The sequence below is a fragment of the Athene noctua genome, chromosome 1 (assembly GCF_965140245.1).
Source record: "Athene noctua chromosome 1, bAthNoc1.hap1.1, whole genome shotgun sequence".
Lineage (NCBI taxonomy): Eukaryota > Metazoa > Chordata > Aves > Strigiformes > Strigidae > Athene > Athene noctua.
The window spans coordinates 160,949,536-160,976,177 of record NC_134037.1 but is presented as its reverse complement, the minus strand read 5'-3'; the positions used below and the strand labels follow the sequence as shown (position 1 = coordinate 160,976,177).

The 26,642-nt window shown below is 38.7% G+C and overlaps 3 protein-coding genes across 6 annotated transcripts in view; 2 read left to right on the top strand and 1 right to left on the bottom strand.

Moving 5' to 3' along the window:
- Positions 1 to 823: 823 nt before the first annotated feature.
- On the bottom strand, positions 824 to 21,626 carry USP16 (ubiquitin specific peptidase 16). Of its 2 annotated transcripts, none has more exons than XM_074902460.1 (18): positions 21,504 to 21,626; positions 19,378 to 19,473; positions 16,651 to 16,829; positions 15,905 to 16,008; positions 13,402 to 13,505; positions 11,389 to 11,567; positions 10,352 to 10,444; positions 9,574 to 9,704; positions 9,105 to 9,192; positions 8,138 to 8,216; positions 7,164 to 7,255; positions 6,302 to 6,358; positions 4,999 to 5,166; positions 3,733 to 4,399; positions 2,950 to 3,044; positions 1,683 to 1,769; positions 1,263 to 1,419; positions 824 to 1,152 (listed from the first exon to the last, which is right to left on the bottom strand). In XM_074902460.1, the coding sequence occupies exons 2-18, from the start codon at positions 19,433 to 19,435 to the stop codon at positions 1,028 to 1,030; spliced, it is 2,463 nt and encodes an 820-aa protein (XP_074758561.1). In that variant the 5' UTR covers positions 19,436 to 19,473; positions 21,504 to 21,626; the 3' UTR covers positions 824 to 1,027. The 2 variants fall into 2 exon arrangements, with proteins under 2 accessions (XP_074758561.1, XP_074758570.1); XM_074902469.1 differs by having other exon boundaries at positions 11,389 to 11,564.
- RWDD2B (RWD domain containing 2B) lies at positions 21,396 to 25,230 on the top strand. Its single transcript, XM_074902483.1, has 5 exons — positions 21,396 to 21,422; positions 22,095 to 22,313; positions 22,410 to 22,477; positions 23,162 to 23,527; positions 24,201 to 25,230. The coding sequence occupies exons 2-5, from the start codon at positions 22,107 to 22,109 to the stop codon at positions 24,436 to 24,438; spliced, it is 879 nt and encodes a 292-aa protein (XP_074758584.1). The 5' UTR covers positions 21,396 to 21,422; positions 22,095 to 22,106; the 3' UTR covers positions 24,439 to 25,230.
- Positions 25,231 to 25,794: 564 nt separating this feature from the next.
- LTN1 (listerin E3 ubiquitin protein ligase 1) overlaps positions 25,795 to 26,642 on the top strand; it is a 40,503-nt gene continuing 39,655 nt past the window's right edge. For 2 of the 3 annotated variants that reach the window (XM_074902413.1, XM_074902403.1), the window contains exon 1: positions 25,795 to 25,903. In XM_074902413.1, the coding sequence (XP_074758514.1) occupies positions 25,862 to 25,903 (42 nt within the window). In that variant the 5' untranslated portion in view covers positions 25,795 to 25,861. Of the gene's footprint in view, positions 25,904 to 26,263; positions 26,319 to 26,642 lie in introns of those variants that run through there. The other variant, XM_074902423.1, reaches the window with a different exon arrangement.

Genomic DNA, 26,642 nt, shown 5'->3' with positions numbered 1-26,642 from the left:
GACAACTTCAGAGTTACAAGTCACCCTAGGACCCATTTTCTTCCCCCTCCGGTGCAGAAAGGTTACACTGGAGCAGTTGTAGAGAAAGGGTGTCCTGGTTTCAACCAAGATGGAGTTAATTTTTACTGGAGTATTTCATACCATGTGCATAAGCCCAGGGATAGAGAGGGGCAGGCTCTCGCTCGGGCTTGGGCTCAGGAAGTTTGCATGTTGGGTCATGTTGTTGCTGGGGAGGGGGGTGTCACCCCGCTCAGTAAGCCACTGCTGCAGTTTACTTATTTCTTTTTGGACTCACTCTTATTAGTGTTGTTCTCTTGTTATATTTAGTAAATTCCTTCTTTTTATTCAACCTATGAATTCTCTTCTTTTTTTCTCCCTCCCCTATTTCACCAGAGAGGGAGAGGTGAATGCCAGCCACCTGGCGTCTGGCTGCTGGCCGAGTTCAAACCTCCACAAGGGAGAGACATTGGACTTCACAGCCTTGTCAAAATACCAGCATAAGGTTTCCATGCAAAAGAATTCCTAGAGAGTTTGAAAACTGAGGGTCCTCTGTTGGACATAAACCAACAGTGGAAAGAGAGCTGATGATGAATTTGTCTCAGCTCTAAGATGTGTAGGAAGAAACAGCTTCTTATGCTTGGAACCCAGTTCTAAAATACACATGGAACAGATGATAGCAGAGATAACTATAGTTCAAAATTATAGCTGGTCCCTTTAAAGTGAGAGCACTGCTGACTAAGATACACAGCACTTGCAGGAAACTAAAAGTAGCAGTTGCTTGACTGTGCCAACACACAAATTACTCATCAGAAGCTCAAAGCTGTACTTTTGAAAAAAACCCTTTTATTTAAAAGTAGTGAAAACACTGGAAAAAGTATAAGTTAACCACCTCAGTGTGTCTAAGAAGCACAAAGTATATTCCTGCAGTTGTATACAGTAGCTCCAACATGTTAATATGATTTGCAAGTCTCTCTTCTTTCAGACCACATGAAGATGGCTGCACAGACAAGAAGGCTTCTCAGATGAGTTACAGCAGGCGCTCATAGAACAGGAGATAGGCTTGAGAGCTCAGCACTTTTGATGCAGACACAGCTTGTACATAGGTATCACTGATGTGGAACCACTGCCCTTTTACTGGTTCAGTTTCTAAAGCTGTGAAAGGAAAAATTTAAGAGTAAAATTTATTGCAAAGAATTGAAGCAATCAATCCTGTTACTGTTCGGCAGTAAGAAATAAATCGTAAAATATAACTAACTACTTACCTTGAGGAGTTTGTCCTCGAAGGACAAGATCAGAGAGATGGTTGTTCATACTTCTCATTTTAGCATAAGCAGTGTAGTGCCCAGACCTCATTGTTCCACTATGTTCAACAACTCCATAGAGAGAGTACAATACTTTGGTATTCCCTTCAGTCACATTCTATAAAAGCAAAAGTTTAGGACAAGGCTAGAATGTAAACTCTTTCATTTGATTTGTTTGCTGATGAAAGGGAAACTGGTCATTACAGATTCATGCAAGCACTACAGCTATGATCAGTGGAAGCACACTGGCTCAAGTACAAGTTGCACTCGCCACTTATCCCGTGTTATCACGCAAAGTATCTGTAGAATGCTTGTCAAGCTTCAAAGATTCTGTCCTTTCACAATTAAGCTGCTTAGCCATCTGATTGTTTTCCCACTTACTTTACATTTAGCAGTACAGAAAGGAGCCAAGTCTATCACTTCTGGAAACTTGATATGCCTGTTAACCTTCCGGAGATTAAATCCAGCCTTAAACAAAGTAGAAGAAAACCCCATAATGTTAAAATGTAGCATATTAAAACCATGCTCAGTCACTAAAATTTCAGGTTAAAGTTTCAACACTACAAAATCTGCTTTACATTACACAAAATTGGGAAAAAGCAACATTGGGTTGTTTATTTTTTTCCCCAAGGCCCAAGGTTTTCCCAGAATTGCCTCCCTGCCCCAACATGCTCCACTGGACCACAAGTCAAGACAGGTCTTCAACTTACTCTTACGGTAACTTAGTGGTAGCAAAAGCGGAAAAAGAATCAGCTCTCGTACTATATGGACATCTCTCGTTTCTCAGATATTGTAATATGCCCAAGGATCTAATCTTACATGGTTAAAACTGATGCAACTTCTACTCCCACCTTATTCAAATAATCTTCCAGTATCAAACTGGAAAAATGAGAAGATGACAAATGTTATCTCCTTAATCATGTTACTGTCTCTTGGAATAGGCTATACATTTCCATTTTCTCTGTGAAATTGTTTTTCACCTAGTCACCTTGCTTATTCTTCAAGTATTTGGACCAAAATACTGAACAGCTTTAAACTTAGAAGCAGCAATACTGTCTCCCATCCCCATTCCTCTCCTCTTTCTTGAAAAGATAAAGCCCTGAATTAAATATTTTCCTACAACTTCGAAACAAAGTAAGCCACTTCAGTGTTTATAAGTAAGACTTAAGTTGCATCACTTTCCATTCAACCTCTCCACCTTGCCCCCTCAGTAAGGTCTGGAATCCTCTCTTCCAATTCTACTGACCTATTTGATACATTCATTTAGTAAGGGATCCTATCCTACCTGTATTGAAATGTAAGAGTCCATAAACTGCTGCAGTAGCAGAAAACAATTAATGCTAAGATACTGTAAACAATAACAATAGTGAGGGCACAGATTGCAGATGAACTCACAGAACAGTGTTTTCCAGATAACTAATGGAATATTCTTTCAAGAAAATATATACCAACTCCTCAAAGACCACAAAAACCAAAGCTGCACACCAACGTCTTCCAAACCTTGGGAAAAAACCCAAACCAAAACAGGCTTATAGGAAATGAAAATATGCTAACATAGTTCTAAGTTAAACTAGTATTATGTACATACATACATATTAAACTGATACCATATACATACACACTTTTGTAGTATCAGCCTGCTACTTACCTGTTGAAACCTCTTTAAGTGAAGAGTTAAAATTGGAGGAGCAAGAGAGATTAGCATCTGCTTTTTGGCGTTAGTATAAACATATGTCTTTTCACCTGCAGAAAAGAAAAGCCACCAACGATTAACATCTAAGCAAATGTTACAGCAAGAATTTTTTTATTTTCACTATTTAGATTGCTGTCATCTGCTACAACTGAGAAACTGAACATTCTGCTTTTTAACATGTTAAATGATGAACTGTACAACAGCTGCCATATCACAAAAGTAACCGCTCACACCATATCTGAGCAGTGAGCACAAGCAGGATGAATTCTTGCTTGTTCTCTACAGCTCTCATAGGCAGACACTGCATGTGGCTTTTATTGGCCTTTTTGAGCAAACACCAACATGATTACCCTATGAACGTCACAGCAGAATTTTCATGTTTGATAAAAGAAGAGTCACTTACTAAACAGCTACTCCCTACATTCATCCACATAAAGAAGTTTTAGATTGAAATGCCCTTCCCCTTCCCCTAAACCCACTCCTCTTTGTTCACTCTTCTTTTTCAGTCCTGCAGTATTCTGCACCCAACTTGTAGCCTACTAGTCTGCTCAGTTAAGAACTTACTTGTGTTAATGTGAGTGAAAGAGGTCCTCACAACCTACCCACTGAATACTAGTTCAACTGATCCAAGTCAAAATGACACAAATATGAGTTTAGGGACATTCTCCCCCTTGCCCACCCAAGCAGGAGAGAGGGACACATTTTAAAGTTCTCATTTAAAAGGTAACTTGTCATTACTTTTTACGTTCTTCTTTGGTCCATAACGTCTTTGTGTACATACATCACAGAGTAGTTTATTGGTGTCAGTAAGTTTTTCATTACGGGTAAATTGATACAAACAGTGATGGATTGAACCTTCTTCTGGGTTCAGATCTTCCCTGTTTGCAAGAGTACAAAATGCTGTTTCTGGATCTTCAGTCGACACCTCACATGTCTTGACGGGAACAGTCTGAAGGTCATCTAAGGTACTTGCATCAGATTCAGCATTGGCACCCAAGTGTAGTTTAGAAAAGTCAGTAGCAAACTCCTCCTCATCTTTATTTTCATCATCCTCATCTTTCAAAGATAGGTTGTCAAGGCCATTGACAAACTTTATAGGAGAATCTAAGCCTTCCATAGGGAGATCCGTGAGAGGTTCATTTTCTACACAATCTTGTTCTGGCTTTTGTGTATTTTCATGCATGCTCTGAACTTCTGTATTATTTCCCTGTAAACTCAAGTCTTTTTCAGTTAAGCAGTGATGATCATTTGGTGATTCCTCTTCTTGCTTCACATCAGGAGTTTCAGAGTTAATTTCGGTCTCTGATTCTTGGTTATACTCAACATCTTTTTCTGACTGTTCTGCTGCACAGATATCTGTCAAGTGAAGCACCTTTCCTTGAAGTTTTTGCTGGCGGCGCTGGCTCTGCAAATTGTAATACATTAATATACAAGAATACGAAAAAACAGAACAAGTTCAAATGATATTTTTAATTTCTTAATCGAAATTCTTGTAGCATGCCACAGACAAAAAGGGCAGGAGGGGGTAGAATAATCTATAATTTAATGATCAGAGTTGATCAATTCAACCAATACTGAATTTATCCTCACTCAGATATATTTCCCACCGCTCCTTATTACACAGTATCCTCAAAATACAGCTAATGATTCCCTTTATATCTTCCCAATCCTTTCCTATGTCTCTATTCTAAAGTTTTGTGAACACTCTTGCAATCAGTGACTGGAGAACAGCTGTCTGATACAAATTAATGCTACTTCAGATAGGTAACATAAATTTCAAATTTCTCTGGGTATTAGCTTGCTCCTAGCACAGCAACTCTTAAGAGAACATGTAACTTCTTAATAGCAAAGATATAGATACAACTGGTCTTTTCAGTTGTGCATTTGAGTGAGGAGAAATTCTAAGCTGTCTCCCTCTTCTAAACCGAGGAAGCAAAAAGAATTTGTTTTACCACAAGTAGCAAGAACTTCATTAATAAAAGTGAAATACTTATCAAAACCAACCTTGGCTTGTTTTTTGGCCTGTTTCTTTGCTTTTTTCTGAAGGTGCTTACTTGTACCAGGGGGCTCATCTCTCTGCTTAAGATAACAGTCATTGTTTTTATCCTCTTCATCTTCAGATTCCTTTTCTTTGTTTTTTTTAACATTTCTCTCATTTGTAATTTTTACTTTCTACAAAAAACAAAAAGCCACAAAACAACCACAGAAGTAGAAATCTTACGGTCCTAAATAACAAAACAGTATTCCAAAGAAAATTGGGGGGATAAGATGTTATCCAAGTTTTCAGCTCAAGATACCATTTTAGTGACTATAACATACAACTAACTAATTTATGCCACCCTAATGTTTCCAAAGAGGTGTCTTACCTCAGAGGGACTACATGCAAAAACAATGACTTGCAGAATGAAACAGTATGAAAGAGTAAGGCTACCAAGAGCCAAATTCTGAACATTACCTTTGGCTCTAACAGATGTCAATCTCATTAAATGCACTGAAGAGTATGTTTTTTCACAAGCAGAGACATTTTCAGTTGACTGCATGCCACAGAACAATTTTAGCAGAAGCAAACAAAAACTTGTTTGTTGCAGAAGATGTATGATACCTTTGGCTGAAGGGGTTTCATTTCAGTATTTACTCATTAGCTTTTGTGTGAGCAGTGCTACATAACAAATCTGAAATATTACATACACAGATTACCAATATGAAGCCCAAAGCAAATACTGTATTTTCCGTGTCTAGAGACCGATCAAAAAACCCAACATTGATCAAATAAATATTTACATATTATCCTACCAACATTTCTTATCTTTATTCTATAACCTGAATATTATGAATATTCTTGCACTCAGTGCAAATGGAAGAAAAAACGAAAGAAAAAACAAAACCCCCGTAGCATTCAAGCAACCACTATGTACCCATCACTGTCATGCAATTTAGTTCCATTTTACAACCGTGAAGATGAGTTGGGAAACATTGTTTTTTGCAACTCAGTCTTCTACAATAGTGAGATAACACTGGAATATACTAGATTATTCCCTAAACCAATCTCTACATTAGAAACATTAACTGACAAAGCAGCAAGATCACCACACACTATCAAGGATTTTCCAGAGACAGTTCGTGAGCCACAACTTAAAGGAATTACTCTCATGAAAATCTTATTCTCTATTTTTCTGGTCAAATTTCACTTTCAAAAGAGAAATTTAGAAAGATGCATAAATTCATTCCCTAATGATTATGTAATAAATGTGTTTCCTTATAAGCAAATTAAAACTAAGCCAAAAAGCAAGCACGTACAATTTCTTACCTGATCATCAAGTACAGGAAGTGACAAATCAAGGAAAGACTCATGGACCAAGGATACCTTCAAAATTAATATACAAGAGTCCAATTTAATTTTGTTTGGAAGTGACTGGGTGGCTGTCAATAGGCGTATTTGTACATAGCCTTGTTTGCATTCAATGTGTGCTTTCTTGTGTGCATACAAATGTAAGACACAGCTAATCTACCTTCACAAACAGCTATCCGTGACCAAAATCTAGCAGTCACATTATGACAGAAATAAGCAAGAAATACTATTATAAACTTCAGTTTTCTAGTGGCCTGGAGTGTGAGAACCCACCTTAGGGCCTATGAGATCAATATCTGTAATGTGTCATAACATTCATCTAGCCCACTCACTAATATCCTTACTTACTTCATTCTCAGGATGCATTATCCCAATAGTGCCTTCTTGCTTAACTATTCTCCTGTCAATCCCATGGTCATTCCAGTGTGGGAAAGGGAAAGACCTAATCTGATGAAAAAGGAAAGGGCCCCTGGCAGCATAATACTGGTAGTAGAACAATTCATTCACTCTACAATTTGTGCCACAGGAAGGCATTTACTATGAATCTGAGAGTGAATTCCCCTGGCAGAGGCAGTTTGCTGTTGCTGACCTTTTTCTGGAAGGCTTTTGAATGCAACTGAAAGATTAGCTTTATAACATAAGGGAAGAAAGATTCCAGCCACTCTGAAAAGCATACAGCTAATCAACTCTTAAAAGTGTATTAACTGAAGCAAGCCTTTCCAATTTCACTTATTTCCACATATAGTTACTTTGAGGTTCTCCTGAAGATTACATAAAATTATGCTCTAGACTATCCAAAGCAGGCAGTTCATTTACTCACGGTTCTGCAGTCCTCACACATAATTGTACTGGTTAATTCTCCACCAAAGATTCGATCTACAAAACTTCGTATTCCCTTTTTCTTTTCATATTCTAAGAATTGACAAAATATATAGTAAAGTTAATAATATGACATATACTATACTGGCAACCAATTTAGTTATGGCACACCAAATAAAAAAAAATACAGTATGCAAAAGGTGTGATGGAATGAATTGGTGTGTTTTAGTTTCAGGAAGAACAGCAAGATTCTTAAATTAAGCTTCTTTCATACATCAAAGGAATGGGGGCAAAAACACATTCGCAGAAGACACCTTGAATGAATCAACACCTTTAGCACTTTCTCAACTCAAATGCATTTCCCCATTTTCTCAGAAATACTACACCCCAGTAAGAGTTCCTGTTTTCTCTCAGGACTTCACTCAACTGTCTGAACATAAAAAACAAGCACCAACTTTTGTCTGTATAGGTGCCCTACAAACAAAACCAATTTCCTAAAGTTATGTTTTCAGTGTAGCACATATTCTAAATTTAAACTTGGTCTTCAGCTTCTAATGTAAGTCATGTTGCAAAGTTTAAATATTCTTCTGTTCACTGTTTGGGTTTTTTTATACCACTGATAAGTAAAAATAGACTATTAGGACTAAATAAATCATTATACTGATGTGCTAATATTTTGATTTCTTACATAATATTTGAATGATTAAACACTACACAAACATGTTTTAATGTATAATGTCTACAGAATCAAATCTCTTACACTGTTAAGAAGGAAATGCCACCAAGTTCAGTAAGACATTCAAATAAATACACTAACAGTATTGAGCTTTATATTCTAGATACACACATATTCAAGAGATGGAATAAAGTTGTACAGTTAAACATGTATCTTTTAGATGATACTATTAGTGTTACTTTGCGTACTTCAGTGAAACAGAATATTTTAAATTATCGCATCAGTAACATGTATTTTACCTTTAATTTTCTTTTTAAGTTCTTCTTCATTTTGTTTGTTAGAGTCAGTCAGTGCCTTCAGTATTCCAACACTTATTTGCTGAAATTTTCAAAACAAATACACACTGTAAAACTTCCTAAATTAATTCAGTTAACTAGTTCATTTTAGAAAACATTTCAGATGGAGGAAAAAGTTTAATTCACCGATTAAGAGAACCAATACAAAAAACACAAATGCCTGTAAAGACACAAAATAGTTCCTGTGGATATCAAAAAAATAACCAATCAAGAAACAGCTTGCAACCGTAATGCTAAAATTGGTATGTAAGAAAATCACTCTAAGGATGAAATACTTGCCCAAAGATGAAATACTTGCCCAAATTAAAACTGTCAAAAAAAAAAAAAAAAAAAAGAGGAATTTCCACAAATGAACTTTCAGGCATTTCAGAAATTAAGACATTCTTTAGGGTTACTACATATACTTCAAACACACTTTTTCTGTAGAATTTTTGGACAAGTCAATCAATTTCTGAAGGATATTTGTATTACAGGTGTTGAATTAACCAAAGACCCTTAGAGGAAGTAAAACTGAACCCTTCTACTTGATTTTATCAGAAAAGCATAGAGAATAACCAGTACACTGCTTTCCAAAAAGGGAGAAAATATCATTATGTTAGAAATCTAATCTAATCTAAACAGTGTGTGCAATATATGTAAGAGATACAGGCCACAAACTTCTTTGAATAGTTTTGTTAAGTGAAAACAGTAATACCAGTGGTTGTTCCTTCAGAACCCCATTGCTTAGAGGCTGCCTGGTTCTACAGCTCTGTTGCTAATATGCTTCAAGTAACTGCTATGGGCAGCACAAACCACTCTACAGAGCTTGGCTTACCTCAGAAAGAACATTCTCTTCCCCTCAGCAGAGGAAAAAGTATTGGTCTGGGGTGTGAAAAAGAAACGTATGCACAACTATGAAATTAGCACTCACTTGGATTTCTTCTGCTCTCATTCCATCAAGTAAATAACGAAGCAATTCATGACTGTCTTGCTGCTGATAACCTTTAAATCGTGTTGCTCTGTAAATGAAACAGTTAATTGTCAAGTATAACTGAACTTAGAGATGAACAAAGTAAAAACAATTCATACCAGACACAAAAGGATAGTCTCAAACATGTATGTATATAAAAGCAACAAGTGTCTACATATGGTATTTTCTAAAATTATGACATATTCAGAATATGTCACTGAATAGCTTTCATTTTACTTCTATTAATTTGTATTTTGCTCTTTATCCTCTTCCTTCAAAACTTAAGTATTATACAAATTTCATATGCTGTGATGTGAGCTCAAGAAAAAACTGGGAGAAAGCTGACCTCTTTAAACAACTAATGGACTTTTTAAATAACTAAGAAACTTTTGTTATACTCACTATGACATGCAATTGTACAGATACTTACTTTTTACAAACCTGAGCAAAAAGTTCCTTAGGAGTGACTACCCCTTTCTTTGTCTCTTGTATTTCTGTCAGGAACTGATACATGGCTAATGTCAAAGGACCTGGCTGATCTAGTTTTATCAGCTGGGGTTCCTGTTTTAAACAAAAGCAACAAAGTTGTTCTTTATCTAAACACTTCATTGAAACTAAAAACATTATTACAAGATAGAATACACAAAATTGCAAAGCAGCAGTAAGTTAACCTGACAAAAACTATCAAGACATGGTTTCTCATGAGATGATACCAAAACACTGGGCTAAGAACCATTAATTATTCATTGCTTAGTTGCAACCCTGGACTTCTTGCTTTTATTAGGAAAAAAATACAATTTCTTAAAATGCACAACCCTTCTTTCCCATCCAAATCCCTAACTGTAATGACAGATGCATTATTTAAATTAGCACTATAGACATCCCCTAGTCTCCTATTTTGCATTTTGACAAGTGAAACTATAGAAAAAGTTACACGTTTTCTTCCTTTAAATAACGTAATCATAATGTAATTATTCCTTTGCTGACAACTATTAGAGTACTGAATCACTGCTTATCATTTTGAATAAAATACCTCCGCTGCCATCAGAAGCAGCTTTATGGAAGTCAATGGTAAAATTCCCGATTTTACTTCTTCATCTTGTTAGTACTTAGCTGAAACAGCTTTAAAATCCAGAGATGAATATTGCTTTGTTTCTAACAGATTGGAACAATGGGAAGAAACACTACAGAGGTCAAAGCATATATACCATGGATAACTCAGGTGATTCTATTTTAACTGTTGTGCCAGGCATTTTAGCTTCTTTAAGCAGCTCCCTCAGGACTGGAGTCTGTGATAAATTCTGTCAAACATAAAAGAAAGAGAATGATTGGTAACTGGGAAACAAGAGGAAGGGCAGCTGAGTTCCACTGGTCGTGGAATTTGTAGCAACCACATTGGTAGCAATTTATTTTTCCCAAACACAGTGTTTGACAGTTAAGGTTGCATTCCCTATAGCTAATAGGAGTTCCAAGTGTCCTCTCTCTATATATATTACTTCAGATTGCAGAACCCCTAAATATACTGTTGTTCTAGACAGTATTCACTAGTGTCTGTTTCTAAAGACACACTTTTCTAAAATCAAAAGCTAAAATGCAGTCTGCATATTTGCTTGGTTTAAAACATGTTTTAAAAAAAAAAAAAATCAAACAGTTTACTAAAACCTGTAAGTACAGTGGGAATTTTGAGTAAAGCTTCAATATCAAGAGCCAAAGAGCACAAGGTTACATGCAAGTTTTAATATACATGAAAGAGCAAGTTTATTCTATCCAAACAGCTGAGCAAGACACACAAGACAGCAATGGAATATGCTCATCCTGTTAGCATTTACTTTATTTTGATTTCCTGTTGCTGAGAGAGATATTTTTGTTTCGGTAAACACCCATGGTCTCTGGGTATTAATCCCTTATATCCTAAGACATCAGCAAGGGTGATGTGCCAGGCTATTTCACTTTTTTTACTAAACTAGGAAGTTAGCATGCTTAATCTACATTAGTGAAAGATGCTGTCCCTCAAAGACAAGGCAGTTTGTTATATTTTTCCCTTAGAGCAAGTCTGAACCTGCAGTGCCATTTCTTCATGTTTCTCTGGGCCAACCCACTATTTTTAGAAAGAACCCATCATTCGTGGCAAATGAAAATGACATTCTAATTGTGTCACTGTAAAATACTGGGGCAGGGTTCTCATGGGCTGGTTCAGGGTTTTTTTGATATTCAAAGTTTTTAAGAGCAGCAATAGCTACTGTACCTGCATCACTGCATTAAAGAAACATGTATTCCCCAAGTTACTAAGTCCCTTCACAGTCACTTCCAAGTTACTACTCGAACGAGAATTCTCTTCTTTCAGTGAGACTTCTTTTTCTTGCTCATTTTTACTGTCTTTTTCCACTTTTTTATTTTCAAATTCTTTGTTCTCTTGTTTTTCTACTGAAATAATAAAAAAAAATACCACATATTAACCCAGTAACAGGGAATGGGCTAGGAAAGTTATTATAGGCAGCAGCAATCTACGTTGTTTAAAACTTAAACATATGATAATTAATTCTGTAATTGTATAAATGTAACACTACTCATTTAGGTTCTTCAACTGTCTAGGTAACAGGAGATAAAAAAATAAACAAAACAAGAAATAGCAAGAAATCCCCGAAATGCCATGTCAGATCAGCATACAATTTAAACATGCCACTTGGCCCACAAGCCATTCATGCCAACAATCTCTGAAACTCTGCACATGTTATCTGAAGTGTCATTCCTGTTGCAAAAACTGCCTATGCTAGGGCTTTATGCAACATCCAGCAAGATGGCATCTGAGATAATATTCCTTTTGTCACAGTATTACTGTCTGAAATGAAATGCACAGGCCTGCCACTGTCAAAGCATTCCCATGTTCATTTCATGAACCCGAACAGATGAACCTAGAAGGCTTATATTCTTCAAGATACATTAAATATGTTTTCCCCAAAATTACTCTGGGGTATAGCTCAAAATTTCAATGACCTGTTTAATAAAACCATAAGGGTATTCCAGGTAATTTTCAGAACAACACCCACACTGGTTCTGCCAGTTTGGCAGTTTACTATTGATTAGGTTTCTGATAAATAGGACTGTGAGCCAAGATGAACTTTAAAATAAAGTAATGCCACCTCAGAGAAAGTAAGGAAAACAGACAATAAAAATCTTTGCAAATGGACAGACAATGGACAGGACACCTGAAACAGACAACAACTGCATCCAGGTATTCATCCATTTTCCAGTTCAAACCCGAGAAGAAAATTTTGGCAACTAATATGAAGTTCAAATATTAAACGTAAAGAAACTACACATCTGCGAACGCCTGACCAAAATCACTCAAAGATTCTGGTCCCTGTGAGAAAACCTCAGCTGCTTCCTGAACAAAAAAGACAGGCACTTGGCATTGCTGGGTGGTTGTGATCCATTCCCCAAAGGGACTATGATTTCACTCCAGTGTAGGATGGTGTTAGAATTTTTGATAGCCATGAGTTACAGTATTTATTTTGATATGGAAATTTTTCAAAGTTTTCTAGTGAAAATGCCTTGTACGAAAACAGTTTTGACATTGTGGAAACCGGTGGGGTTTGCTGGGCTTTTTCCTTTTAAACAACAAGTTTCACAGGTAGCTTGCAGGCTGAATACACTATTTTAGAGATACCGCAGATACCTATATTAAACGTACAGACCCAGCAGATGAATCCTCTTGTATACTTCTTCTATTAGGAAATGTGCTGCAACAGCTGGAGACTTTAGTCATTCCAGCTGATACATTCACAAATACCTACAAAAATACTTTTAAAAAAAATCAAATCACCTTATCCTTAACCAATGACAAATTTCCTCCAGATGTCAAGACAGACCAAGCAATACTGATGAATAAACACAGCATTCCTAAGTAATGAAAGTCAACTCCTTACTCACAGAACAACCAAATATCACATTTTTTAAAAAGTCACAATAAAATTGTGGGTTTTTTTTCCCTCCTATTCCTGTATTTCTGGGCTGTAAAAGTTCACAGGACACTGAGCAAAATCCTGTTCCAATTAAGTCCATGGCCTAGGACATCACTTATGCTATCAGAATTCTAGAAGAGAATAAAAAAGGGCAGGGGGGAAGAAATTAGCTTTTTACTTTACCATAAGGGGCTCCAAAAGTTAAACTGCATTTTGTGTACATTCTGGATTTACAGTACTGTCTCCTACATTCAAGGGACCTTCAGATTTACTGTATGTATACTATAATTACTTACCTGTACGTGATGAGTCAATACAAACTTGTTTTCTAACATAATCCACAGTCTGGCCCAATCGGGTTGAAGTATTATATGGAACTTCATTATCGCATATGTAGCACCTGTCTCCACCCCACCCCACCCCCCCCAAGAAAAACAATTAATCCTGTTTTTTTTCTACTGGTTAAAGATCCTAAACTCTTTGCTTGATTGATACAATTCATTACACAGTTATAAAATTACAAGATTTATTTTAATATTTAGAAGTCTTAGAGAAGAGCTCAATCTAATTCTGATCAAGAAAATAAAAAGTTTAAAAATTACCTCTATTAAATTATTTCAGTGACTGGAAGTTGCAATTTACAAATCTAAGTAAGATTCTCAAAAGATGTGCCTAATTAGAAATCTTGTTGAAAGAAAAATAAATGCAGGGATAATTTTGCCAAAATCAAGAAACTAAGATATCAGGCTCTAAAGGAAATGATTTACAAATGTTATGGAGTGAAAAAAATATTCTGAGTATTTTAGCCAAGCAAGTACTTTGTTAATTTAAATCGGGTAAGAAATAAACCGGTGTCCCTCATTGCTCCTGCACACTTTTTATTTGCTCTTCCACTCCTGATACAAACCTACTTATCTCTATAAGCAAAAAAGCACATCGTTAAGCCACTGATCCGTTTTAAACAAAATTGTGAGTGAAGCTGTAGTGATAAAGGCTCAAGTAAGAGTAAAATTCTGCCAGAACACATACAGCTGAAGGAAAGTTGTATGTATCGATTTTGTAGTTCTTCCCAAACAGCTCTTTGAAGAGGTGACAAAGTTATTGAAGAGAACGTAAATACTTCTGCACTTTGAAACACACCAATTACAATTCTTAGACACAAATACATTTAGCAGGTTTCAGCATTACCCTAAATCAGACTATTTTCTGATATTAAAAGCAGAAGTCTGTAGCAAAGTACTTCCCTAAATCTCTAGCATCCCTGGAATTAGCTGCGATTTTCATATTTCTTCATTAAAAAAACTGGCTCAACTTTTGGATCCCTGAGTACATATTTATTGTCTGTCTGGCTAATTATAAAAATAGCATTCTCCCTCCTGGAATAACAAATGATAGTTACTTCCATAGGAAATTTTAACATCGTAACGTTTCATCCATCAAAAATTGTGGAGGTAACCCTGAAGGAATCAAGAAATTTGAATAAGTCTTTCCAGTGATGGCTGTTTGACCAGTGGGGGAAAAAAACATAAAGTAGATGCAACTGTTATGTCATACCAGTACTGAAAATGCACACAATCGCACTTGTTGTAAACCCAAACTGCAGAACTTAATGAATTACTAGAACTCTCCTCTTTCTCTCCAAGTTCAAAACAATTCTTTTAACTGTTTACAGGTACTATAACAAATCCAATTTCAAACACATATGCATGCATACCATAGAGAGATTTACTCACATATGCATAGCATTAATAAATTCTGATCAAAACTGCTTTTGCTTTTATGTGTTAGGCCTACTGTGAAATACGTTTCTTGATTGTAGGTTTGATTTATAACAATAATTTATGCCCAATATATGAATCTGATTAATTTCTTGTGCTAGTTTGTACAATCAAGAAATTCTAGAAGGAAGAAAAACACCTTGCTTAGACAACTTCCTCTCATTTGCAAGTACTTTAATTTAAAAACTATGTAAGTTTTAGAAGAGAAAACAAAGCACTTGAAAAACCATAATTTTAACGCTAATTTAAATTCACAAAAAGAAATTTACTGGTTCATTAGGAATACATGTTATTAATAACGCCCATTTCCATTCTAGAGTTCAATAAAAATACTGATTGTTACACATGTTGAATATGATCAAGTAAACAGATATTGTTATATAAAATGAACATAATGACAAATAGTAAGTTTAAGAAAAAGTTAATAATCAAAATGAAAACTCTTTATGTCAGACACTGTATATCACAGTTTAGAAAATTAAGGTTCCCCCTTATACAGTAACATACTGTTCCTTTTAAGAGGAGGAAGTAATACCAGGGAGATGGAATTTGTATTGGCTGACCTAGAAGCATCTTGTAATTCTACAGTTGTGCCTCTTAACTATACATGTGGTATTAAGAAGTTATAATTACTTTTATTTTCTCAGTAAATAAGTTTGTCATTAAGTGCATATCAGAAAGAAGCTTCTTCCAAGACTGGAAGTTAAGATTTAGAGCTACATATCAATATTTATTTCCAGGTGTCAGTATTCTGACCAAGCAAAAGCAGTAAAAAACAGTCAACAGCATTTATTAGTTGGTCAATTTCAACTACAATTATGAACATTTTCTAGTTATGAATTTTGCAATAAAAGTAATATTTATTTAGCAAATCTCAGCAAAGACTGCTGGGATTTTTGTGTGTTAAAATGCCTTATATACATCGAGATAAATCCTAGAATTCACAAAGAAAACTCAAATTATATTCCCAGCCTCTGTTGCCCTCTAGCTATGTTTTATAACTGTTGCCTGACAAACTCACCACACACTCCAGTTGTCCAAACTGAGAACCAAACAATGGGGATCTGATCTTGGCGTTGTATAATGCTTTAAAGCATGCTGTTCTTGAGAATTTCTGCCACAGCCCTACAATGTTGATAACCAGAAGCGTCACAAAATCCAGTTGACTACTGATGAAACATACATACAGTTAGAGTATATTAGAGTAAACAAAGTATTAAAATGAAAACTCTTTAACTACGTTAAACTAATTAGGATGAACAGATAGGTCTATTTCAAGACACTTCTGCAGAGAGAAACTGAGTACAGAATAACTATAAAGTTGCTCAGGGACTGAACATCTAATTTGCAAATTCCAGATTGAACTGCTTGAAGAATGGAACAGAACAAAAACCTCTTCAGCATGCAGTTTTAAGTTTAGTAAACTAATGCAAGCATAAGATCTTATTGTAAATATCACAAATTGAGAGGCTTAACACAAGCTGTTATTTTCTTAGCAAAATAATTTTGACTTTCTAAGAAAATAAGTCCTCAAAATTATGTTTTAGCCTTAAGCCTGCTAAATGCCTTTGTACCAAGCTTCTAAGTACTTTATCTGCAATTCAGAACAGGCATTTTTTAATTACACTACAGTACATAAAATCATTTATGTAGCACCACCTTTAGAATAAAAGGAGAGCGAATCTAAGAGTCTAATCAGAAGCTCTCTTGTTCCACTATGAGACACCGCAAGATAGCAAGACAAATTAACAACAAAACAAGAGATACCCTGTGGCCACATTTTAGACATAACCATATCGAAGGGCTTTCATCAGTCTCCTCCTCGGATTTCTCTTGTGTCTTATTGTCTGCCTTGCAGTCCTGACAAACATGCCATTCCACGTTCAGCAGTGCCTTTTTCAGATGACCTTGTTCCAATCCTTTACGAATATGCTTGCACACAGGTTCTACAAAATAAAAAGCACAAGAAGGATGTAGGTATCGTAACAAATGCCAATCTCAAAGACACAGGCAGCAATCCAGAAACAAGGATAGCCTTTCTAAAGTCAAAGAAACATTGACAATTTAGCAGCCATATCAGAAAGAAACCCTCTGTTACCCCCATTCACAATCCAGAGATATTATTGCTGCATCCTAAACTACTGCATTACTAAAAAAAAAATAAATTAAAAGGGTATTGCTCAAATCTACATCTAGTCAGAGAAGTTGACAAAACTTTTGGATACAAACCTACCTACTATGCCAGGCTGTGGGCTTCTATTATTGTGGCGTTACGATTCCCACACCTCCCAGGGAGCAGCCACAGCCCACTGCCACGGTTCCCAGTCACCAAGGCAGCACCTGGCTGGCCTATAAAAGTGGAGATTATGGAGGTTACGCTTCCAGCTGAGCTGCCTCAGTGAAATTATGCAGCAGACTATGGCAAAAAAAAAATAATGGCAGAGTCATCCTATCTATACCATTATCACTTTGCAGTACAATACTACTTGGAGATGCACCTTCTGGACCTGGTGTGAACCCCACCTATTTAACTAAACTCTGCTAAGAATGGTTACACCAAGAATGGGCATGTGTTGCTAAGAGCTATTACCAGTTTAATTATCTTATTTCTTTTCTTTAATTTTTAAGGTTGTTGGTTACACTGTCACTTGCACTAAGAGAAGTTGTCAGTAAGCCTAAATCACATACAGAGAAATTGCTATTGACAGACAATGCATATGCAAACTGATTCAAGTTCTTCCAAATAAAAAGTGAGGAACATATTTTATTCCACACCTCCCCCCTTTTTTTTTTTTACAGTGTAAGTTTCCAAGACATGTATCATCAGCAGCCTACAATTCATCACTATTCGCAGTTACAAATGTAAAAATTTATAAATACAGGGTCAAATATCTGACAGTACAAAGTTACCGTAAAAGCCAAAGAACACAGAGTAAACAAACCCATGCTAAAAGAAAAATGCTGTATGTACTTAATACGTAAACCAAAAAAAATAAAGAAATCACATTTTTGTGAAACTATTATTAAGAACAATTACACAGCTGTTTACATAATTCAACTATCTGAAGTCCTTTGCTACAGAGGTATTTTTATTGCTCAGATGGCATACAGCTCTGAATCTTTGTTGAGGACCATATGTAAGATACAGTCTCAAGATAGCAACATTTTCTTGGCACGATCTGAAACAGGTGAAAAGCTTTGTACCTACGGTTCTGTTTCTTTCCAAAATTATAGGATTTTACCACAGTAAAAATGCTAGCCAATAAGAACTAAATACAGATATTTACATGCATTCTTTAAGCCTTTATAAAAAACCACAAGCTTCATCTACAACTTCAGAATAGTCTTTTTGAAACAAACCTATTGCATACTGGCCACTACTATTACAGTGGAATTCACAATGATCATTCCTATTTTACGTTTGTGACTTTACAGGACTTTGTCAGGGTAACCTAGCCTATTTTTAGCCAAAGAAGCGAGATGCCACCAGAAACTGCACCATAACTGATTTCTTTGCTGGAGAAAAGTGAGGAAGTCACAGCAGACATTGATCTTGACTCCAAGGGAAAAAAAATCCAAAACAACAAACAAACAAAAACAAAACCTAAAAAGCCATAGGAGACAGAAGCTACCACAATATTAGGACAACCAGGAAACCAAAGTAAAGTAGACAAACATAAAATAAACAGGCCATCACACCAAGCCTCCTGCCTAAAACTCTCACTGCTACATTAGCATGGCTCAACTTGTTTCTCCAGTAAGAATCAACAGAAAAGATGGGCAAGACTCAATCTGTGACCTGGTAGACAAGGTGATAGAAGAGAATACTACACGGCACAAGCAGAAACAAGAGCTATAATAAACAACATAAAAAAGATAACAAATCAAATTTCAACAGAAGGGTGAGATCTAGTACAACTAGAAGGATAACATTAACTATTTGGGATTAGGAACAGAAGGTGAGAAAGAGGTTTTAAGCAAAAAGCACTATGACTAGACAGCTGAAGTGTCCAGCATCAGTACTAAGTTAGTTGCTAGTGTAAAGACAAATAAATGGTTTCACAGAAATATTTTAATCGCAATCTTTTTTGTGGAAGCAAGAATCTTCTGCAACAAAATTCTTCATTACGAAAATCCTACTTAAACCTATCATGACAAACTTAGTAGCTGACTCTACAAACTCTTTAAGTTCTGAGGAAGTTTATACAATTCAGTAAGATCTCTGTATTAGTAAAGAACTGTGCATCTGAGTTGCTTGAAAACCAGAAAATAATTATAGTTTTCAGGACAAGATTATTATTTTCTAGCATACTTAAAGTAGCAACACTTACGTTTCTTGGTAGATCTCAGTTTCAATTATACAAACTCACACTTTGTAAATGAGACTTCAAAGCCAGTGACTAATGTAAAGGCCTTCTAATACTAATGAGTTTTCAAGCTCCCTTTGAGGTTAAAACAAACACTAGGAACACAGACTTCTCTGAGGAAACATACCCAGTGTATCCAGAGACTCAGACTGTGCAGTTTTGCCTTTGATGCGTTTCTTTCCCATATTTGTAGTCTGTAATTTTTCTTACATGAAACAGTGACCTAGAAAAGAAAAATAGTAAATTAAAAAGTATGCTTTGGTTTTAAATGTTCATTGCTAAACAATAAATTATTTCTATGGCCAAGATATCCCTTTATGTGAATTAACTTGGTTTTATTTGATACTTTCAGAGGAAAAGAAATTAATTATACTTTAACATGAAACAATTGTAACTGCTGTATAAGCAAGATCACAGTGTGAATTATAAAAACCAAATGATTTAAAACCTTAAATCAAACGCATTGCACAAAAGAACAGGATAGGAAACTTAAGTATCAAAAAATCCTATAAGCCCTTAGAATTTGTACTTTAACTAATAGCACAGGTATTTTAGGAAAAAGAATTGGGTTTGTCCCAAATAAATCTTGAAGTTATTCGCAATTACAATCTTTCCATTTTCTTTACTGTAAATTCCTTGTATCTTTGATGAAGTCTGACACCCACACAAATAATGTATTTGAAAATATACAGACAATGGGAGTTATAGTTTTTCAGTTTCTTCATTGTGGGAGATTTATCATCAACTTCCCAACATACCGAGCAAATAATTCAGGTGCGGTCTGTTTATTTGGTATTTCTGTAGACCCTTCTAGACAAGACTGATCCACTGTTACAGCGTCCTAAACCATCTGCTTGCCTTCAAAAAGCTGACTACTGCACATACGGTCGGGCATTTTTAGCTTCTAGTCTGTAGTCTCTGTAAGGCCCTGTGCCTTATCTCACATTCAAAGGTCATTCAAAACTATCAGGTAAACTTAAAAATCAACATATGCTATAGTGAAAACATGCAAGCTAAAAGGGATCAAAATCGAGTCTCTGCATTCTTACACAGCCTTTGAAGGCTGGCCTAACCCCGCTGTCCATGCTGCATGTAAACACGTTAGCACAGCATTAAGTCTGACTTGTAACGTTTGTCCTTTCAAAACCATTTCTTAGCTTGTACTCAACAGCACACTGGCCATAGAGCACAGGTGCCTGCTTCAAGCTGTCACAGCCAAAAACCAAAGCCAGCCCAAGAGAATTGGACAGAAACTATAAAGATTTTAGGATGAAAAACTTCTTCGAAGCACGCTTTTAGGGCAGATTACCCAGACGTTAAGTGACAGGTAGTCAGCCGCTTCATCAAGAGTAGAATTACCACCTTTTACAACTTAGCATTCAATTTGTTCCGAAAAAGAAATGACAGCTCATCCAACACACTCCCTCTACAGCACATCTTCCCGCAAAAAAACTACAATATTTTATGAAGAACTCTAAACCATTAAAATCCTTTCCAAATCGACCTCGCTCCTGCCGGGAAGGTAGGACAGCACGAACAGATGTAGCCGTCAATTTAATCCACGCTGTGCCTGGACAGACTTGTCTGACAGGCTCTTCACCAGCCTTTTCCACGGAAGAGCCCACACGAGGAAAAGTGCTGCAGAGACCGAAAGCTAAAGCAATAAAACGACTGCTTGCTTTATTTTTATTTTTTAAATAAGACAGCGCAGTCCGCAAACGACCAAAAGTGCACCTGCGTCGGACGGAGACCCGGGAAAAATGCCTGCAGAGGGAAACCAGCGGGGTGCGCCGGTCGCCTGCCCCAGGCAGCAGGCTGGGCCCCAGCCGCCGGCGGGGAGCCCATACTCCCTATCCCGGGAGCAGCGGCGCTCCGGGACTCGACACAGCCGGGCTGGGCGCCCGACTCGGCGCCCAGCCGCTCGCCGGGCCACCCCACTCACTCCGACCCGCCGGCCGGGTTGAGCCGGGGCTGAGCCGAGCTGGGCTGAGTCAGGCCTGGCCGCGCCACCCACGTGCCGCCCGGTCCCGCCGCGCACCCCACCATGCCGCCCCGCCTCGCCTGCTGCCGATTGGCCCGCGCCCGCCTTCCGCGACTTCACGGACAGGCGCCGCAGCCAATCGGGAAAGCCGAGTGCCCCGGCCAGAGCGGAGGCTGCGGAGCGCCGCAGGAGTGAGTCGCGGGGCGGGGGGGAGGAGATCGGCCGCAGTGGCAGGAGCGCGGTGGCAGGACCGGGGGGCCGCCGTCTCTCACCTGCCGGCGTCGCAGAGCCAACAGCTTGGTGGCGCATAGCTCCGTCTCGGGGCAGCCCGGCAACTTCACCTCGTCTCTAGGCGGCGGGGCGACGGCCTCCGGCTGCCATGCGCGCTTCCGGCGCGTTGCATTGTGGGGCCGTGAGAGCACGGCGAGGGGAGGGCAGTGACGGGAGCGGGCATGAGGACGTGTCTGCGCATGCGCGGGCGCCTTCCGCCTCCCCGCGCCGCGGGCGACGTCGGTGGGAGGCGGGGCCGGGGTTGCTCGGGGCGGGGTGTAGGCAGTGGAGGCTCCCGAGGCACCGTAACGTCCACCTCTGTGGTCGTCAGCGCGGTGGAGGCGGCAGCGCCCCGAGCGTGCGGCCCTGCCAGAGAGAAGTTGATTTGGTGACACAGCACCGCGACCTGTCCCGTCAGGCCAATGGGAACCACAGGGACCGTGCAGAGTATCTCCGTGCCCCTAACTGCCCAACACACATGAGCTAGTTTTGATGGGCTTGGCTGTAGGGATTAATATGATTTAAGTGGGTGTAGTTAATGGACTTTGTCCAGTCTTCAAGCCCTGTTTTTCTTCCCTGATTTCTTTGCTTAGGAAACAACAGAAATGACTAACCGAGAAGAGGCAGAGATACAAATTTCAGAATTAGATTTACTGTCTAGCATGTTTCCTTACGAGGAAGAGTTCATTGTGACTGACCAGCTGGCTGTAGCTGAACTAAAACACTTTATTGAAAATGAGTCTGCAGAGATGCCATCTTCGAAAATTCAGTTTATACTGAACATAAAGCTAGAAGTCTCTAATGCCTCTATGGTATTGTAAACACCTTTCTTCTTTTTTTACTACTCATTTTTACTTTGTAGGATTTTAGAGCTTACTTGAACTGAACATTTGCTCATTTGTTTTTAGGTGGAATTCTCTATGGCCTGTGCTTTACCATTCAAATATCCAACTGTTCTACCAGAGATTACTGTGAGGTATGGCATTAAAAGGACGGCTAATAAAAACACTTAGAACCTATTGTGTACTACATAAATACAGTTATAATAGGAAAAAAGCAGTCCTTTTTTGATAGTTTACTGTAATTAAGCCAGATGGGCAACAGTGTTGAAGAAATATCTACAAGGTTATGATTTCTCTGGTGTCCTTAGCAAATAAATGAGGAAAATCAGAAAAGCATGGAAGAGTGCCATCTTCTGTACAGAGGGATTATATGTAGATACTGCTCATAGGTCTGATGCTCAAGAGAGGGACTGTTGTCCATTTTGACTAGGCTTAACACTAACTAAAGGAGTGACAAGTTACTCAATGGTCTTATTCTTTCCTTGTCAAAATGCTGTTACTCCCAGGCTTCTGTTATTTTTTATTGGAACATTTCTGTTTAAAGAAGTAGACTTGCATATTATAGGAAATTAGTTAAGCCACCATATTTACTTTTCAAGTACCTTTTTCTTCATTTACAGATTGGTAGTACTATATATGAACTCAAGAGTTAGCATAGACCTTTTTATACCTGATATGACTTAAATTGATCAATAGCAAATGCATACCATCTAAATATGGCCTGATTTTTTTTTTGGCTGCTTGAAGTAAAACTGTTTGAAAAACGTGCTAAGTTGTAAGCATATTACCACTGCATTTATATTTTTCTTTTTCTTTAGATCATCATTATTAAGCCGCTCTCAGCAGATTCACCTGAACTCTGATCTAAAAACGTATTTGACGCAAAACTGCAGTGGTGAGCCCTGCATGTTGAGTGCAAGGGAATGGGTTAAAGACCATGCATCTGCTTACATTGACAAAGAGCCTTCATCTTTCTCTGTGCCGACATCAAATGCCATCCAGCCAGAAGTCATCACATTCACTCGATTGTGGATCTATAGTCATCACATTTACAACAAGCAAAAGAGAAAGAATATTATTGACTGGGCCAAGGAGCTCGCTCTGTCTGGGTTTTGCATGCCAGGGAAACCAGGTGTTGTTTGTGTAGAAGGTCTACAAAATAATTGTGAAGAGTTCTGGTCAAGGTTAGTTTTCCTTTGTGCTTAAATACCATTAGTAGTTAGAATATTGCATTTTTCATGTTGTATGTGTGGCCAGAAGGTGGGAAATCCAACCTGTAAAGGTCTGCAAAGTATTTGTGTTTATCATAAGGTATTTACAGCTCTAAATACCTATTGTACTGCTGGCTGAAGCAATCAAAGCTACAAGTACCACATGGTACACACTTATTTCTATCTTCCTCTGTATTTCACTTGTATAACAACAGACTGCAATACCCCAGTTGTGTTAGATATGTATGCTGTTATATCGCTTTACATTCATGTTTTATTCTCCTACCATCATTTAGACTTCTAAGCGGTGCAGACTAAATGAACATTGTAATTTTGATTATAACAGCTAAGAGAGTATGAGAATTCTTGGCGCAGGCAGGGCAGAAGTGAGCACTGAAATCGAAACCACATTGCCATCAATTATTTTGTGAGGAATAACATTAATGTTTTTGAATCCTGAGGAGATATAAAGAAACAAGCTCCTGCTTATGGGAGCGTTTGCGTGACCAGCTGGGGAACCATTATCTTTGTCAAGACATATGTACAGAAAGAATTTGTTGGCTTCTGTGATAATAGCTATTTCATGGTATTCTCTAAAACAGTCTTTATTTTATAGACAGATTCATATTTCTCTGTTTTCTTTCAGAGTAAGGAGATTAACATGGAAAAGAATTCTCATTCGGCACAGAGAAGATGTTTCTTTGGAAGGCGGAGGACATGCTGAGATTCAGAAACAAAGAAAGTTCTCCACTTTGGAGGAAAAATGCTTTGATGCACATGGTGCCAGAGGAAATCATATGGATTTGGGGCAGCTCTATCATTTTTTAGAAGAAAAAGGATGTGCTGACATTTTTCAAATGTATTTTGGGGTTGAAGGTCATTGAAGGGGTTGAAGATCACCACAGGTCCAAGTGCCTACATTTGTCAGTTAATCCTTGTAACAGATTCCTTAGCTGTTCTGCAACAGTTGATCGGAGAGGGAATTAAGAATTTGTGGATAATATGATTAATCCAGTTTTCAATGAAAACAAGTATCTAGTGAAATCCTGAATAATGAAAATGACTAGATGAATGATTTGTTAGGCTTTCTGGTTTTAAGGACATTTAGGGTGCATACCTAATTACAATGAAAGAAAATATGTTTGATTACCTACTGGGCATTTACAGAATTATAGATGAATGGATGGAATTATGGTGAAGGAATATATGAATAAGAAGAGACAAGAATAAAGTGTGGCTATCTCAGGGGAGGAAGCGATATATTTATATTATTTGATACTGTTTACATACACTAGATGAAGACTTTTTTAAACAATCTTTCCTTCTACTTTCTACCTGAAAGTATACCAAGCCATGAGATTAATATTAAAAAAAAAAAAAAAAAGGAGGGAGAAAGTTGACAAAAGCCTTTTTCATCCAAACAGGACGAGCTAGGATGCCTACTCCAAGCCGTAAGAATTTTCTGTGGGTAAAAGTGTGTATGCAAGTGAGAGAGATACTGTGGAGGCTCGACTACATCTGTAGTCTGTTTACTGATGTAAAAGCAGAAGCTTAACATGGATTGGGCTCACTTACAGAGCACTCCAAAACACTAAAACAATTCTTACCACTAATTTAAAGTGCATTATGCTGCGTATGGTTTTGAGTCTGGTTTCAACAATTTTGTATCAATGAATTCCGCTTTGTTTCTTTGCTTATGGATTCTGTATCTAAGTCAAGTACGTGTCATAAAAAGCAGACGTTGGTTGTTTCTGAAGTTGATTAAATATTTCTGTGTAGAACCAGTAAAATGCCTAACACTGAGCTCACCGGCATGGACTGGGACACCTTTCGTAGTGACGTTTTGCGGTGGTTTCCTTCATTCAGGAAGCGCGGATTTGCCTTCATTGGAAACTGGCAGATCCTGAGGCCTTGTAAGCCTACAAGAATACCGCAGCCTAATGAAGGGCCCAGGGTGCGCTTGACGTCTCCGCACGTTTAAGTCCTATTGACGGGTACAAAGTTTAAGGACATTTCGACTCGATGACATCAACGCCGTGTTTCACAACGACGCGCTCGCAATGACTGAAACTGCCGGCAATTCTGCGGGCGCCGGCCCACCTGTGACAGCCGCCCTCCGGGGAGCGAAGGGCAGGGGGTCCGGGCCGGGCCTCCCCGCCAGGCCCCGGCTCATGCCCCCACCCGCCGCCGGGGGTTGAGGGGGGTGCCGCGCGCCCGCGCTGGCTCCGCCTTCCCGGAAGTGCCGCGCTCGCCCGTCCCGGCCGCGCGGCTCCGCTGCCCGGCGCCGCCGCCTCTGCCGCCGCCGCCATGGGGGGCAAGAACAAGCAGCGAACCAAGGGCAACCTGCGGGTGAGCTGCCCCGCCGGGCGAGCGTCGCCGTGCCGCGCCTGTGGGCCCCGGGTCCCGCGCGGCCTCCGCCAGTGGCTCCGGCGGGCCCTTCCCGCCCCGCCTCAGCGAGGCCCGGGGTTCCGGCATCGGCGGGAGGGTTAAGGCCGCCGTTCCCGGTGCTGTGGGAAGGGGGCTGTAGGCCGGTGAGGCGCGCCTCTCGCTGGGAGTCGGCGCTGCCTTCGGGCCGGGTCGCCGTATCTGGGGCCGAGGCCGGGGCTGTGGCCGTGCCCGTGCCCCAGGGGTGACTCTTGGCCTGGGCCTGTGCTTTAGGGGAGCGCGGCTGCAGCGTCCTGTGGAGTTTGCAGGCGTTTTCCAGAAAGGGTCAAGGGTGGGAGGCTGTAACTGCAAAATCGCCACGGGTGTAAGTTCAGCTAATGTACATTTCGTGTGTTTTTCTGTGGAGAGTCTTAGAGTGCGTCTGTCATGGTGTCTCCATCTTGCCACCGTGCCTGAAGCAGTGTGTCATCCCTCATAAGTGGCGCTTGCTCAGGATGGGAGAGTTGTGGCTTAAGCGCTCTGTTCAGGTTATGCGTTTCCTACAGATCTTCTAGTGTATTTAGAGAAGACTAGGGGACACTAAGACACATGTACTTATAGTTGAGGTTTCACACGAGAAAAAGTAACTTAATCTGTAGATATAGTAGTTGCTTACATACCTTAAGAAAATCAGAAAAGTGCAATGAATTTCAGCAAATTGTCA

Excerpts from the sequence above, each read along its gene's own strand:
- RWDD2B (XM_074902483.1), top strand. The coding sequence starts at position 22,107 with ATGACTAACCGAGAAGAGGCAGAGATACAAATTTCAGAATTAGATTTA. Across the intron at positions 22,314-22,409 it reads AAGTCTCTAATGCCTCTATG|GTGGAATTCTCTATGGCCTG; the intron begins GTATTGTAAACA and ends ATTTGTTTTTAG. Across the intron at positions 23,528-24,200 it reads TGTGAAGAGTTCTGGTCAAG|AGTAAGGAGATTAACATGGA; the intron begins GTTAGTTTTCCT and ends GTTTTCTTTCAG.
- USP16 (XM_074902460.1), bottom strand. The coding sequence starts at position 19,435 with ATGGGAAAGAAACGCATCAAAGGCAAAACTGCACAGTCTGAGTCTCTG. Across the intron at positions 5,167-6,301 it reads TTCCTGTACTTGATGATCAG|AAAGTAAAAATTACAAATGA; the intron begins GTAAGAAATTGT and ends TGTTTTTTGTAG. Across the intron at positions 1,420-1,682 it reads TCTGTACTGCTAAATGTAAA|AATGTGACTGAAGGGAATAC; the intron begins GTAAGTGGGAAA and ends TTGCTTTTATAG.